Genomic DNA, 15,057 nt, shown 5'->3' with positions numbered 1-15,057 from the left:
AACTTAGCAAGATTTCCTCCAAAATCGCAGACATGATCCATATTGGTTTTTTCCTTCATACTCTGGCCACAACCCTACCGCATAAAGTAACATAAACACACATATTAGTGTAAAACCCGAGAAAGTAATGCTCAATATAAGGAAAGAATGCTTCGTGATTAAGAAGCTCTTATTTATGATGCTTTGACTCATTTAGCGGTCATAAGGATGCTTTGAATTCTAATTTGTTAGTTTGAACAGATACCGAGTAGAGTTTTATTTTACAACTGAGCTATCACAAAACCTATTAAAATCCTTTTATTTTGTATGGCTGGTATAGATTATGTAAGATGCTGAATTAGTCAGCAATTATAAATATCTCTTTGGATATCGCTTAATGTTGGTCGCTGTCAATGTGCATCAAAGTATTAAATTGCGATAGTTATTGCCTCAGTTCACTCTACATAATTCTAGCTTAGTTTTATTCTAGATCCCATTAACTTAGATCTTGTTCGTATCAAAGGTACTCGCAGCAAATAATAACACTCTTTAATGCAGTGATTTCAGGATTTGAAGCGGTGGTTATTGCATTTGCTTTTATCTAATCTTAGATCTTGCCTCCTATGAAATATTGCTTTTATGGATTCATTTGTGCTGCTTTTCTACTTCTATTCTAATTTTGTCATTTGATTTTTCTGTTAGATACTTAGCACGAAATCTGGGCATATAGCAGTTGCAAATGGAATCATAAAAAATATTGATCAATCTCGTGTTACAGTGGGTAGCTTCTTCTTTTGTACGATTTAAAATCTGTTCATATTTATTTATTTTCCTTGTTTCATATGCTGGCAATTGCATGAAAATTGAAGCATGGCTTTTTAATTAATTGTGTCTTGGCCTTCCAATAAGTTTTAATATTTATTCCTGTGTTTCTGAATTATCCTAGATATCCCTTTCTCGACGTTTAAGGCTTCCGTGGAGCAATTCTTCTATAGAGTTGGAAGACCTTGTCCAAGAAATGTGGTGCATTGACAAAGATGAAGTTTCTTCTTCATATGCAATCATGAGGTAAAATCAACCACATTGAGCTTTTACTGCAGAGCCTCTCAAGCCTAATGACAATTTCTTATTTCTATCACAACTTTGCTGAACAAAATTGGCTTTTCTTATTTATTTATTAATGATCATTTTTCTCTTTGAAGATTCAATATTGTGCAATTATTTGATAAAAGCTTTAGGAGTTCACACCTAAGGAAAATGGTTGTTGATCTTGAGGTATCATTCTATGGCTAATATTCTGGTTGCTCCTGTATTGATAGGTGTTTTTGTTAAATGCATATGGTTCAACTTGGCTGAATACAGGTCCCTAGGTTTGATAGTGGGGGGATAATTAGTCAAGATCCAGCCCTATCATATCTTCGTTCAGAAAATAATTTGAATAAGGATCAAAGAGGAGCTATTCAGAAGGTCTTTTTTTTTTCTGCTTTTCCTTGGGTTGCAGCATCTGTGAAGCTAATGGTTTGCTGACAATGCACCTTCTGCTTCTCAGATACTTTCAGCAAAGGATTATGCTCTTGTTCTAGGAATGCCTGGGACAGGTAAAACATCTACTATGGTCCATGCTGTGAAGGCATTGCTACTGAGAGGGGGTTCTATTTTGCTGACATCATACACAAATACAGCCATTGATAATCTACTTCTCAAATTGAAAGCTGAGGTTTGGAACATAATGCCCTCTGTATATCCTTTATATAACTCAAAATCTTATCTCATAATTGTTTTGGTTGAGCAACTATTGTTTTCTAAGAACATAGATGTTGGAAGCGCATGTTATTAACTTTTATGTGCTTCTTATGTTATGTATGAACTTTTTCGCTCTTTTATTTTTGTTGATTTCCATTTTGTTTTTAAGAAAGTTAGCTATTAATATTGTCTCATGCAGTGATGCACTTGACTCTTGTTTCGTTATCATTCTGTCTCGTATATTGCTCAATGTTGGGCTTTCTGTAATGCTTCATATGGCAGTTTGTGGCTAGGATCAGATTTCAGCCAAATTGGGAGCTACATTGGTCGAATCTACTACTGGTGATGGTGTTAGGAGGATAGAGGCAACAAGGGCATCTCACATTTGAACTGGAGGGCCCATGTGGCCCTCATTTCACAAAATATTTTCCAAAGCATAAATATGTTATATTACAGAGTTTGATAAATTATTCTGAACTTTTTTATTCAAGTTTTTCCTAGTATATGTCTCAATTCTAGATTACATATGTAATGGTAGACATGTGGTCCCTTTAACTACTAGCAATCACATCACTGTTTTTGTTTTTTTTTGTCATTTTTGTATGTTCGTGTCTTCCAGTTCACTCCCTTGTGCATCATGCTGTACTTTTGAAGGTCTGAGGGGAAACATTAGGGTGCCAAACCATTTACAAAGCTTTTCATGCTACTGCCATTATTAGTTATCTAATGGTTTTAGTTCTCCAAAATTTAGATTTGTGATTTTCATTTAGCTATAAACTTTCTCAGGACATAGACTTTGTCCGCATTGGAAGGCATGAAGCCATTCATGATGACATTCGCGGGCATTGTTTTTCAGGTAGAATGTTATTTTACTATTGTGCTGAGCATATTGGTTTCTAGTCCAGTTAATTCTGATCAATTATGCACTTTACACAAGGCAGCATCAGAGACATGCACTGTGGAAGACATCAGAGAAAGGATGGAACAAGTCCGCATTGTTGGAGTAACTTGTCTGGGAATAAATCATCCTCTGCTTGCCAATAAAACCTTTGACATATGTATCATGGATGAAGCTGGACAAATTACCCTGCCTGTATGTGCCCTATTCCATTATTTCATATGGGTTTTTTTTCTCCCCATATCTCACTGTTTTTAGGGTATGATCTTTTTATTTTTATTTTTATCCTGTGAAATCACACTGTAGCTTTATGCAGTATCGTTGAAATTAAGTCGCACATGAAAGCATGCTTACATTTAGGAATTTTAAATGAACGTAAACATCACCTTTCTTACAACTATATTATCTCCTGTGTTTATCATGTGACCTTTAGATCTATTAATGTAATCTTTTCATTACTCTTTTATTAAGAAAGCTTCTTCTGAAGTTGTATTTACCATTTGTGTTTAGAATCTCCTTGCACCAAGCTTAAGAGAAATTATTTTCACTGTATAAGTTTCACATGCTTTTTGTGCTCAAGGTTGTTCCTGATAGTAAGAAGCCTTTTCATACTTAGGTGTCCTTGGGGCCTTTGATGCTTGCTTCAACATTTGTTCTGGTTGGTGACCATTACCAGCTTCCACCACTTGTACAGGTTGATATAATTTAGTTATGAGATTTCTGTAACTTTCCCATTAATTTACTATAACAAAAGATGCCTTTTGGTTTCTCTAGAGCACAGAGGCTCGGGAGAATGGTATGGGTGTAAGTTTGTTTTGCAGGCTATCTGAAGCACATCCACAGGCAATTTCAGAACTGCAGTGCCAGGTTTATCTTTTGTTTCAGTTGTTTTTATTTTACAGATACTTAATTGGCCTTTATTTTATTTTATTTTTTTAAGCTTTCATCTATGGTATGTTTCTGCTTTCAGTATCGCATGTCAGCTGGCATTATGGAGTTGTCAAATGCCTTGATTTATGGAGAAAGACTACGCTGTGGCTCAGCTGAAATAGCTAATTCCAGACTCCAGCTTTCCGGTGACAAGCCAACTACCCTATGGCTTAAAGAGGTGAAATCTATTAGCTTATGCATGCCATTTTATGTAAACAAAATAGTAATAAAATGAGTATTTTGTTTACATAAAAATATAAAATTACCTTCTACAAATGCAAGCTGGATAGAATTTTGTTTTTGTTTTTTAAATTATCTTTATTTTATATGTGAGGTGATTATTTATTTGAAGTAGTCATAGACCTCTGTGGCCGGTTCAATTCATGAGTCCCTTGTCAGGTAATATAGAAGATTCTGGTGTTTACCTTCAGTCAGTTCAATGAAATCCTTTTGTTGGTCCTTCCATCTTGGCAGCTAGATTTTCCATACCTTGGTTCATGCGTAGTCACTTGAATTATGGATTTTACCATATCCATGAGTACGCCACTCATTGTTGAATCAGTATCCTATAGTCAAGGCTCAGGAGCTTCTGTGTTTTATGCTACATTATTTTGATGAACTTGCCTTGGAATTCTGCAAATGCACTAGATTTATCATCGGAATTGATTCATTAGTGGATTAACTTGGGAGTTGGTAAAAGTTTTACATAATAAGTTCTTAATGCAATCATGGGCATCCTTAGTATGTTCCTATCCTTGTGAAAAACCATCTTGAGATGTTATCCATTTTCACATTAGAAGCTGTTCTTCCCCAGTGGAACATATTCTATTCACGTCATTTACATGTGTTATTTTTATTTTTATTTTTGGGCAAGCTTTGATGTGTTAGAGGACTGTGTGTCATTTATGCAATCTTCAATGAATTATGCTGCTAAAGAAATGTATTTTAACATTGATCATGTCCTTATAAATCTTATAAAACTAATGTTACAAACCTTAAGGTTAAGATTTTATGCTTTCAAACTCAACATTTAGGGCCTCCTTGGTTAAAGCTAACCAATAGTTGTTTGTCTCTGCAGGTTTTGGATCCAAGCAGATCTGTGGTTTTTATAAACACAGGTTCTAAACATTTGGCCTTTTATCATTTATAGATTCTTAAGGTGTCTCTTTGAGTTATTAATCTTGTTGTTAAATGGACCCTTTAGATCTGTTGCCTGCACCTGAGGTAAAAGATTACAAACCTGGGAGTAACCCTATGGAAGCATATGTTGTCTCAGAGGTACGAAAACTTGCTGAAATTTGATCAGTCATCTTAAATTGTATTTTTTCATTAATGATCTGTTATTTGTTTGCAAAGCTGATGCTTGTGTTGATTTTCATCTTGAGATGTAGGTTCATTCTTGTTGGCATCTTTTTTATAGGTAACTAGAGAATTGGTGAAGAGGGACATTTGCTTGAATGAAATTGGTATAATTACCCCTTACAACTCGCAAGCTAATCTCATCCGAAGTGTTATTGATGCTTCTGGACTAGTAGAAGTTCACACTATCGACAAGTACCAGGTTAGATTGAAGTAGCTCGGAAGTGAATATCCCTTCTGATTACTTAATTATTAAGCAGAATAATATTCATACTGCTTTACCTTAATTGTGTGCTTATTCTCCTAAACAAACATCCTGTCAAAATTCATCATTGTGCCTGTCATATTTATGCTTTAAATACAAAAGCCATCCACTTGTTATAATTTCAAATTATTAAGGTCTAAGTTGTTTGAACCCTGTGTTGATGAAAAAGATGCACATAGATGTCATGGGATACTACTTTTGTTGATATGTACATGTAGAAAGTGCCGTGTCTTAGTTATTTTTTTCCTCGTTGTTACTGCATGAATTGCTAGTGCAAATCCTTGTGTATTAGGATCACTATTTATCTTTGAATTCCATGATGCTAGCTTTCTGGTTTAGAGAATGCAATTTATCCTGATTTAATCATTGTTTCCTTGCAAAACTGGTCTTGGCCATGCAGGGAAGGGATAAGGACTGCATACTAGTTTCCTTTGTAAGATCCAGTAGGAATTCAAGGGCTTGTGCATCTTCCTTGCTTGGAGACTGGCATCGGATTAATGTTGCCCTCACACGTGCCAAGGCAAGTGTTCTCCATCCATTTTGTAATTCTTAATTTCCTTTTGGAGATTTTATCACTCTTTTGTCAAGCAATGACAACTTTTGTTCGCATATATTTGCGTATAAGATTTGCTGCAGGCAAGTATTGGTGGCCGTTTGTAATAATACTCTCTCAGATATAAACACTAAATATGTGAAACAAACCTAAAATCCTATTGGTGCTTTACGGTGCTTATGTGCAGAAAAAGTTGATCATGGTTGGATCGTCTGAAACACTTTCAAAAATCCCATTACTAAAGCTACTGATTGAAAAGGTGAATGAGCAGGGAGGCATCATCCATATCCCAAGTAAAGATTTTCAACATGTAGAATGGCTAAAGAAATGCAGCCTAAAGAGCGTATAGTTTGAGCTGAACGAGAGGTATGTTTCTATTTCTTCTTTATTGTTATTATTATTATTATTATTATGATTATTACTATTATTATTCTCCCGTGAAAATATGAGCATATACTACAAGAGATGGTTTTTTAATTAACAGTATTATTCCATATATGGTGACTTGTAAATTTTTTTTCCCAGATGTTTCCTGAACCCTTCTTTTGCGAGGTTTTCCCCGCCCTTCCTGCGCGTGGTGATCATGAGGAAAGGTGAATCTCTTATGACTGGAGGAATTCGACTTCGTGCATCAATCATCAGATCACGCTTGACACGGAATCTAACAAATTTTGGTAAGCAACGGCAACAACCACTCCCATTAATTTTACCTTGACCTTCGACCTTGTTGAGCGATTATTTCTTTCTTTTCCTTTTCAATAAAGTAAATAACTTCATGTGTTTGAGTGCAATTTGGATTTTGTTTTCATCATTTTCTGCATCGGACCAAACGAGTGTGATGTTGCTTGGAGATGCAGCTTTCTGATATGTTGCCATGTGTGCTTGGTTGGTCTGAGCTTGGGTGTTCTTCTAATCTAGAGTACTTTTGGGAATGCGACACTGGGCAAAAGCTTGGTTTAGGAAAGCAAGGGGCACCCATGGTTTTCTGTCCAATTCTAACCAAAGTCCTCACATAGTGCAGTGCATTACAATGATTTCAGTACTTGACTTAATGCTAGAATTCGTCTTGATAAGACAAACAGTATTGTTTTAGTACATGGTGGCCTGTTCTAAAACATTCACTTATACACACGTTCTGCCAGCAGTCTATATCTTTCATTTAAGATCCGGTTTAAGACTTTAATCCTCTCCAGATCATTTATGGTGCTGTTAGTATATCACTTTACAAATTTGATGTGATATAGTTCCATATATCATATCAAATTAAGGACACATTGCTTCTCCTTAATGTTAGAGACGTTTATCTTTAGTATGTGTATAGTACACTGCTCACTTTAATAGAACTCCATGTCTTCCCAAACAAACCGTTCCATGTGCTGGCATGTATTGCTTATTTATTTGGGAGGTGGTATGCATGTAGTATGTACGTAGTTTTAAAGCTGTAGAGAACACCAGTGCCCACCTTAAAAGAACAGGTTACTTTCACAATTGATATGATGAGAATAAATTTATGCATTGAAATGATGAGAATACTTGCCCATCTTTTCCTAACATTAGTTGAAGTGGACTTTGGCCCGTTTTGTCTAAAGATAAACAATCGTCTTCTTCTGAAATTCTTCATTAAATTGAGGCCGAGATCTAGGGCAAGATATCAAGGGCCTCTTTTGATGTTGCTATCTATTTTGTGACTTGTGAGATGGAAGCTATTTGTCTTTCTGCTTTGCTGTCAAAAATGAGCTGGTAAATTAAGAAAAAATGTGGTGTTGACAAGTCCAGGTGATTCTCGCTCAGGAATTGTAAACCAGTGGGTAGCATGGTTTTAGACTTGAGAGCTTTTTTAAGAAGTGGATAAATTATGAAGATTCATTTAAGAAATTCGATAAAAAACAACACTGCTCTGCGAATAAACTGCCTATTTTTTTTCCACTTATTTTCAGATAAATTTAAGAATCACAGAAATTTTTTTGGTTTTTTTTTTAATATAGAATTCCTTGGTATAGTTTGTAGATAGTTTTCTTATACTTGTCATACAATCATCCAGGTCCACATGCATATCATTCAGACCAGAAATTGTGAAGGCCTTCCAGCCGCACACTCAAAGTTAGCTATCGTCAATAATGTCACATTCATAGAATAGAAGTTGGGTTCTTTCCACGTCGTCCATGAATAAAACCCAAGCTTGAATTATTAGATAGAGTCTTCAACCTAAAGTGGTTTTTCTGGCAGACCAACGTTGTCGGAGTAGCGTTATACATAAGAAACTGCAAGAGTTGGCAGTGTAGCATTTATGAGGATTACTTATTGTACAGACTTAGAGAAACTTTAGCACATGCTATTGGTTTAGCCAATTGGGCATTTATCGTTACCATGGGATACAAATAACATCAATTTTCTAATCTACTGCTCATGAAAACAACAACCACCCACATCAATCCTACAGATGCTTAGACTTCTTATCCAATTCAAAGACTCTTTTTGGCTATGGGACAAGTCACTTGTATATTTGGACAATTTCTTGGTGTTCCTTTTTTTTTCTTTTTTTCTTTTTATCTCCTTCGGAATATGTTAATGTTTTTGGTATATATATATTTTTAATGTATTTGGACAATTTCTTATGAGCACTTGATATGGGTATAGTTTGAATTAGAACAATTCAAAGCTTGTCCTCTTTAAGTTTTACTTCATGGTATGCAGGAATCATTTCTAATTGCTGATAATGGTGAAATTGTGGAAAGACAGATAAATCCAGGCTTCCACGAGTTGTGAGAATTTTCTATAATTTAGCTATTCTTAAAAGCTGTTGGACTTTTAAGAATAATATTTGCAATAATATATATATATATATATTATTGCAAAAGTTTTATTTGGTTGCTTGGTTTGAAAAATTGGAAGAGTTGATGGTAATGTTGGCATAAATTGATGGAACTCGTGAACTCTTTCCGACCTTCTCGTGATGTGTCAACCCCGAGTGACATGTGAACTGGTGGCTTAGCACGGGTAACATTCAAAGCAAATCTCATAGTGATTCAATGGCTGTGTTTGCTGTGAGACATTGAGAAGACAGCCTCAAATTGTATTCTCTTGCTTAGTTAATATGTGCATTCCATTTATCTGTAACTTCTATTTCCAGTCATATCATTTTTGTTAATGTTTGTTTTTATGCGTTGTTTTGAAAGTCATTTGATTTTTTATTGGAACATTGTTTATTTAGGTTTAGGATTAAAGTTATTTTTTCTTTCTTATATTTTTTGATATTATTGATTTCTATTTTTTTAATTTTGAGAATACTCGATGTGATTTTTTTGTATTTTGTTGCTTTGTTTCAGGTGTTTTTTCTTCTTCTGGATGATATGATGTATACGATGAAATATGTGGATTTTTTTTTTAATATCTTTGACATGCAGCACATCATGGATCATTGTAATCCACAATTTTTTTTATTTTAAAAAAATTGGATAAACCACCAATTAATCCACATAATTCTATCTGCGTCCCATCATGTCTATATTAATTAAAAATATTTTTTGTTGATTTTTTTTTTGTTTTATTTTACTGGTACACAGTTTCATTTCATTGTTGATGACAAGTCAGCACCCACCATTGTTTATTTGTTTTTTTTAAAAATTTATTCTGGACTTGTCATGGCTTGGTTGACATTATTATTATTATTTGAATTATTATCTGCTCTCCCAATCTTTCATAATATGGTCTCCATTGTGAGAACTTTCCATGTTCGTATATTGCTACGATTCTTAAATCTGGAACCATGTACAAGATCAAAACAAAAGAGTATTTCACTCGTGGTTTTATTATCAGACCAATCTATCAATTTTTTGTTTTGTTTTGTTTGTTTGTTTTTTATATATTTTTTTTTGGTTTATATGAATGGCTCTGTTTTATTTTTTTAATTATTTATTTATAAGAATGTGGATAGGAGGTGAGAGAAATGTGGTAGTCATTTACCCAGTGAAAGAGTGGTTGAATGACTCCAAATTGGAAGTTTCTATTTTATTAATTTGTGCAGAGTAAATGAAGACGGACTCTAAATTGGAACTTTCATTTTGTTAATGAGCAACACTGGATATATAATTACCGGAAATATCTGATAAATGATGCATACAAGAGATAGAAGGGAAAAAAATTCAACAGGAATTATTGCGTTTGCTTTGATGGCCATGATGATCTTGCATATTCCCCGTTCTATTATTAACCTTGCACTGACCATGATTGAGACCATTAATTGGATTTTGTAATCGATCACTTACGAAGTTAGAAGAGAGTAGAAAAGCTAATATTTTTGATTTTTTAAAAAAATAGATAAATTATTAATTTATTGAATAGGAAGAAACCAGTATAAATTAAATAGAAAAACAAAGCAAAACAGAAGGTCAAACTAGAAAAACAGGAAATGAAAAAAATAACATCTAAGAAAAAATAAAGAAATAAAGAAGACATCACCATGAGTAATGCACATTTGAGGATCAACATCAGTTGAGTTGACGAAATCTACCAAAGAGACAACAAAGATTAACTTAAGCTAGCTGAAGGAATCACTCCAAAATTGGCTACTATGATGTGGTGCTGGAGTGATTAGACGAATGTGCATTCAGAAAATCCAAAGAGGCTCATTGGGGAAAGGCAAACATTTTTCAATATTACATCGCCATCCTTGAATTATTTATATTTATATGCCTCACACAATCATTTTATTTTTTAAAAAATGTATATATATATATCAATACTTATATTTTTCTTCACTTTTGATGGATTTGAATTGTTGTTGTTGTTTAATTTATCTTTTTCCTTTAATGCTTTTTCTCTGTCAAGAGTTTTTCTCGTCTATTTTGTTCTTGTTTTTTTTTAAAAATAAATATTGTTTATATACCTAATTAAAAAATAAAAAAATAAAGTAAAATAAAATCATATCACTTTATCGATAAAGAGTTCGAATTTTTGTTCGTGACGTTGTACTCTTTTGTTTCTTTCTTTTTAATAAATTAGTAATTTATCTATTTTATTAAAAAAATAAATAAATAAATAAATAAAGAAATGATGATTTACATGTTATTATTGAGTACAGAAATATGCTGATTTCATTTCACAGTGAGATTTTACTTATGAGTAGTACCTCTCTTTGTTTCTGTCTGTGTAGTGTGTGTGTGTGTGTGTGTGGAGTTGCACATCTTGTGGTCCGGAATAGCCGACAGCGTCCGTACTCAATTTACAAATTACAAATTTCATCAACCGCACTACAACACCAACCACCTCGCAAACTTGCAAACTTGCAAACTCTCTCTCTCTCTCTCTCTTCTGGGACATCCCCCCACTACCCTCACCGTAAAGACAGGGAGACAGAGATTGCAAGCAGCCACTTCTCCGACTTTCTAATGGAGAAGAGGTTCCAATCCTACAACTTCCTTCTCTCTCTCTGTATGTCTATTATCTTCGTTCATTCTTTTTTTTATTATTATTTTTTATTTTTTTATTTTTTGTGTGTGTGTGTGTATATTCCCACCTTTTGATATATATATTCTCTATGTTTCTTTCCTTCCCTCCATGATGAATGGATCTCTACTTTTCTTAATGTCTTTTTTCAGTTGTCTTTTTAATGCCTTTTTGTGTGTTGTATGTTATCATGCTTTGTACTAATCATTCAGTTCAGCCTTTGGCTCTCTCTAGTGTACACTAATTCTTTCTTTCTTTCTTTCATTTAATTTTTATAGATTTGGAATGATGCACATTGATGTACTGAGCTTGTGTGTGATTTTGATGTGATTTCAGAACTATAGATTGTAATTTAACAAAAAGGTTTTGACTTTGAGCATCAGCAGGATGGGAAGCTTCTTGGACTCCTGGACATGTCCTTTGAGCTGTGAGGTATGACAGGCAACACTATCAATGGTTTGCTTGGCTGATGATTTTGTTGTGTGGAAGGATTTCCCTAAAGGTCTTAGGGTTCTCCTTCTTGATAAAGATGCTCCCTCTGCTGAACAAACCAAGTTGAAGCTTGAAGCAATGGATTATGTTGGTATGTACTCTTTCTTCATTTGTTCAGGATCTCTGATTTTTTGTTTTATTTTCTTCATATGTTCTGGATTCTCTTGTTTTATAATACACACTTTCTCCTTTTTGATATTCAAATGCTTTTCAGTATCTTTATTTTTTAACGAGAACGATGCACTAGATGCAATTTCAAGGAAAGTTGAGAGCTTTCATGTTGCTATTGTGGAGGTAAATATTTACAAAACTTTTGACAACAAGAACTACATCTTTGTGGTGATTTCTAATTCTTCGTTTATGTTATACTTAAATAGCATTAAACTTTGTAGGTGACTAGTGAAAATAACAATGATAGTATCTTCAGATTCCTTGAAATGGCAAGAGATCTTCCCACCATCGGTGAGTGCTTTTGATTTAATATTAGATTCACTGTTTTGTCAGCAAAAAAAGGTAACTTTTTTATATTAGCATATGATTATTGCTTTTGATAATAAAGAAACCTTTTGTTCCTTAAACAATCCGATTATATTGTTTCTTTGTTCTTTTCTTTGGAGACTTTTATTAAAAAAAAAAAAATGATTTATTTGCTGCAGTTGTATCAAATGTTCAGTGCCTGAGCACGATGATGAAGTGTATAGCTGTAAGTTTTTCTGAATTCACAACTGATTAAGATCTTAGAAACAGACAACAATGGGAGAGAATTACATTTGTCAATGTTTTTGTGTGTGACTTTCAGCTTGGTGCAGCAGAGTTTCTTGAGAAACCTCTTTCTGATGACAAGATCAGAAACTTATGGCAGCATGTGGTTCATAAGGTCTGCTTGGTTTTACTTTAGCATTTTTAATTTTTTATTGTTATCATCAATCTGGAATTTGGTGATTCTGAGTTCAGCTCACCTTCCCTGAACAGGCCTTCAATGGATGGGGAGGTGTGCTATCGAAATCTCTCAAGCCCATTAAAGAGACAGTTGTTTCGATGCTTCATCTTGAATCGGAAACCACTGATGTGAAAAATGAAATTCCATCCGAAGTGGACAACTCGGAGAAAGAACAACAATTAAGTGACCATGATGATATGGAGGCAAGTGATAAATTTCCGGCCCCATCAACTCCTCAGCTGGAGCAAGGAGCCAGACTGACCGATGATGGAGATTTCCAAGACAAACCCAACTGCTTATCAGAGAAACATAGTAAAGATGACATGAATAACTTGTTGGGAAAATCTACTTGTTCCGAGTCAAAATCCGTCGACATTGCTAGCAATAATATAAATGGGGCCGTTAGCACTAAGGAAGCGTCAGTGTCTGCAGCCGAAGACGAGGTGAACTCACCTCCTGATTCGAAAAGTGATGTATCTAGTGCTTTAATAAAAGAAGACTCCTTACCGTCTCAGAATGCAGAGAAGGCGAATTCAAGTGGTGAAGATTCAAAGAAAAGAAAGTCTTTTGATTATAATAATCCTAATTCACATTCAAACAAGAGCAACAAGAAAAAGATGAAGGTGAGGAGTTACAAACAGTTATGATGATTTCTTTTCTATTCAGTATTATAGTGATACAATTCATCGATGACAAAATTCAGGTCGATTGGACGCCAGAACTGCATAAACAATTTGTACAGGCTGTTGAGCAGCTGGGAATTGATCAAGCCATTCCTTCCAAGATATTAGAGTTGATGAAAGTAGATGGCCTAACAAGGCATAATGTGGCTAGTCACTTGCAGGTTAGCGTCGTACTTTGAAACTCAATGGATCATAATGAATTGAGACATCTGAGAATTATGGATAATAAATCAATGTTTGCTCTACAGAAATATCGGATGCATAAGAGGCACATTTTGCCAAAGGATGATGATAGGAGATGGCAGCACCATGCCGATCCTATGCGAAGGGGTAATGTGCCAAGATCACTTGTGCCCATTCCACCGTATCGTTACAATTACGGATATCCAACAGGGCAGGCCTACCCTGCCTGGGGTCACCCGGGTTACCACCCTTCTGGTGTTCAAATGTGGAATCACGCTGCTATCCAGCCATGGCCTCGGCCTCCAGAGAGCTGGACTTGGAAGCACTACTCCGGGGTAATACTAATGTGTGCTCTAACTCATGGTAGTTTCAATGATATAACATGTTAAGAAACTTGATACAGATTCATATGAAACAAGGATAACATGTGGATGAGAGGCTGGTAAATATTATATTGACAACCAGTTTGACATCGCTGAATTTTACCATGTTTCAGATTCATGCAGATGCATGGGGTTGTCCTGTTGTGCCTCCTTATGGCCAGTACTCTTTGCCGTCACAGGTAATAATAGTAGTTCCCCATCCTTTACTTGAATTCCGTCGGTCACATTTATTTATATATTCAGTGTTTTATGTGCAAACACTAGTATATTTACTGATTGGATTGGTAAAAAACAGTACACTCCATTGAATAAAAGCTTGGATTTAACTTGGGATCAGAACAAAGAGCTGAGAGCTTTTGCCGGTTTCAATCTGGTAATTTTCACTAGCATTAATGTGCATCCAAACATTTTTATGTGGGGCTTTTGGAGCATGAAAACAATAGTTTCTGATCCTAATAAACTTGCATAGTTTTTGGCATAGCACTGGTCCAAACAACATGATATTTGGAAACTGAATTGAATAGATAGCATTGTGTTGTCACAATTAGACATCTAAATTCATAGCTGTGTTCAATGTTTTCTATGGAATTAAATGCAGAGAAAACAATAGCAAGAATAACTAAATAATAACATTTTAATGTAACTAATATCATATGAGAGTGAATGTAATTTATATGGGTGAGATGATGAATGAAACAGGCAGAGGAAGTGATAGACCGGGCGGTGAAAGAGGCGATGAACAAACCGTGGCTGCCGTTGCCACTGGGGCTAAAAGCGCCGTGCACGGAGAGCGTGTTGGCAGAGCTTCACCGGCAGGGGATTCTGAGCATACCGCCTTTGCGGAGGTGATGATGACGTGGTCTAATTGTTGATCACAGGTGAGCTTTGTGGCTGTGAATAAACGGGCGGCAATGCATGCACTGCTGGGACCTGAAAGCATATGCATGCATTAGGACCAACACCAAATTGCTGCATTTGCATGCTTTGGTAGTCACTAGACTCACTACTCACTAGTCAGCAGCAGAGCTGTACATTTTGGGCTGTGTCTTTTTTTTTCTCAACATTGTCAGATGAACTTTATATTTGTTGGATCTATGCTGGCGCACCATACCTTTTCAGATCAAACTTGTGGGGTTGCTTTTGATCCTGTCTGACTTCTTGTTGCTCTTCTCTTGTGTATATTATTATTCTTATTCTTATCTTA

The 15,057-nt window shown here is 35.0% G+C and overlaps 2 protein-coding genes across 7 annotated transcripts in view; both read left to right on the top strand.

The window, feature by feature from the left end:
• Positions 1 to 8,860, top strand: part of LOC120259046 (DNA replication ATP-dependent helicase/nuclease JHS1) — a 22,148-nt gene extending 13,288 nt beyond the window's left edge. For both annotated transcript variants that reach the window (XM_039266579.1, XM_039266578.1), the window contains exons 20-36: positions 682 to 756; positions 926 to 1,047; positions 1,182 to 1,254; positions 1,342 to 1,446; positions 1,529 to 1,696; positions 2,509 to 2,578; positions 2,664 to 2,815; positions 3,237 to 3,314; positions 3,395 to 3,487; positions 3,591 to 3,728; positions 4,629 to 4,668; positions 4,755 to 4,828; positions 4,971 to 5,111; positions 5,575 to 5,694; positions 5,915 to 6,093; positions 6,253 to 6,401; positions 8,422 to 8,860. In XM_039266579.1, coding sequence (XP_039122513.1) covers positions 682 to 756; positions 926 to 1,047; positions 1,182 to 1,254; positions 1,342 to 1,446; positions 1,529 to 1,696; positions 2,509 to 2,578; positions 2,664 to 2,815; positions 3,237 to 3,314; positions 3,395 to 3,487; positions 3,591 to 3,728; positions 4,629 to 4,668; positions 4,755 to 4,828; positions 4,971 to 5,111; positions 5,575 to 5,694; positions 5,915 to 6,076 — 1,611 coding nt within the window. In that variant the 3' untranslated portion in view covers positions 6,077 to 6,093; positions 6,253 to 6,401; positions 8,422 to 8,860. The remainder of the gene's footprint in view (positions 1 to 681; positions 757 to 925; positions 1,048 to 1,181; positions 1,255 to 1,341; positions 1,447 to 1,528; positions 1,697 to 2,508; positions 2,579 to 2,663; positions 2,816 to 3,236; positions 3,315 to 3,394; positions 3,488 to 3,590; positions 3,729 to 4,628; positions 4,669 to 4,754; positions 4,829 to 4,970; positions 5,112 to 5,574; positions 5,695 to 5,914; positions 6,094 to 6,252; positions 6,402 to 8,421) is intronic.
• Positions 8,861 to 10,934: 2,074 nt separating this feature from the next.
• LOC120258969 (two-component response regulator-like APRR2) lies at positions 10,935 to 15,057 on the top strand. 5 transcript variants are annotated; one of them, XM_039266467.1, is made up of 12 exons: positions 10,940 to 11,157; positions 11,556 to 11,755; positions 11,879 to 11,958; positions 12,057 to 12,126; positions 12,321 to 12,367; positions 12,464 to 12,541; positions 12,637 to 13,227; positions 13,308 to 13,448; positions 13,536 to 13,805; positions 13,967 to 14,032; positions 14,149 to 14,226; positions 14,553 to 15,057. In XM_039266467.1, exons 2-12 carry the CDS (start codon positions 11,626 to 11,628, stop codon positions 14,700 to 14,702), a joined length of 1,701 nt encoding a protein of 566 aa, XP_039122401.1. In that variant the 5' UTR covers positions 10,940 to 11,157; positions 11,556 to 11,625; the 3' UTR covers positions 14,703 to 15,057. The 5 variants fall into 5 exon arrangements, with proteins under 5 accessions (XP_039122403.1, XP_039122401.1, XP_039122400.1 ...); XM_039266466.1 differs by having other exon boundaries at positions 10,941 to 11,125; positions 11,559 to 11,755; XM_039266465.1 differs by having other exon boundaries at positions 10,941 to 11,157; positions 11,559 to 11,755.

Source organism: Dioscorea cayenensis, chromosome 4 (genome assembly GCF_009730915.1).
Source record: "Dioscorea cayenensis subsp. rotundata cultivar TDr96_F1 chromosome 4, TDr96_F1_v2_PseudoChromosome.rev07_lg8_w22 25.fasta, whole genome shotgun sequence".
Classification (NCBI taxonomy): domain Eukaryota; kingdom Viridiplantae; phylum Streptophyta; class Magnoliopsida; order Dioscoreales; family Dioscoreaceae; genus Dioscorea; species Dioscorea cayenensis.
Note: the sequence above shows the minus strand (reverse complement) of the source record. Positions and strands in the feature narration are given on the sequence as shown.

Bases quoted from the DNA above. Each gene is read 5' to 3' on its own strand.
- LOC120258969 (XM_039266467.1), top strand. From the start codon at position 11,626: ATGGTTTGCTTGGCTGATGATTTTGTTGTGTGGAAGGATTTCCCTAAA. The intron at 13,228-13,307 runs GTGAGGAGTTAC...GACAAAATTCAG, and splicing joins GCAACAAGAAAAAGATGAAG to GTCGATTGGACGCCAGAACT. The intron at 13,449-13,535 runs GTTAGCGTCGTA...TTTGCTCTACAG, and splicing joins ATGTGGCTAGTCACTTGCAG to AAATATCGGATGCATAAGAG.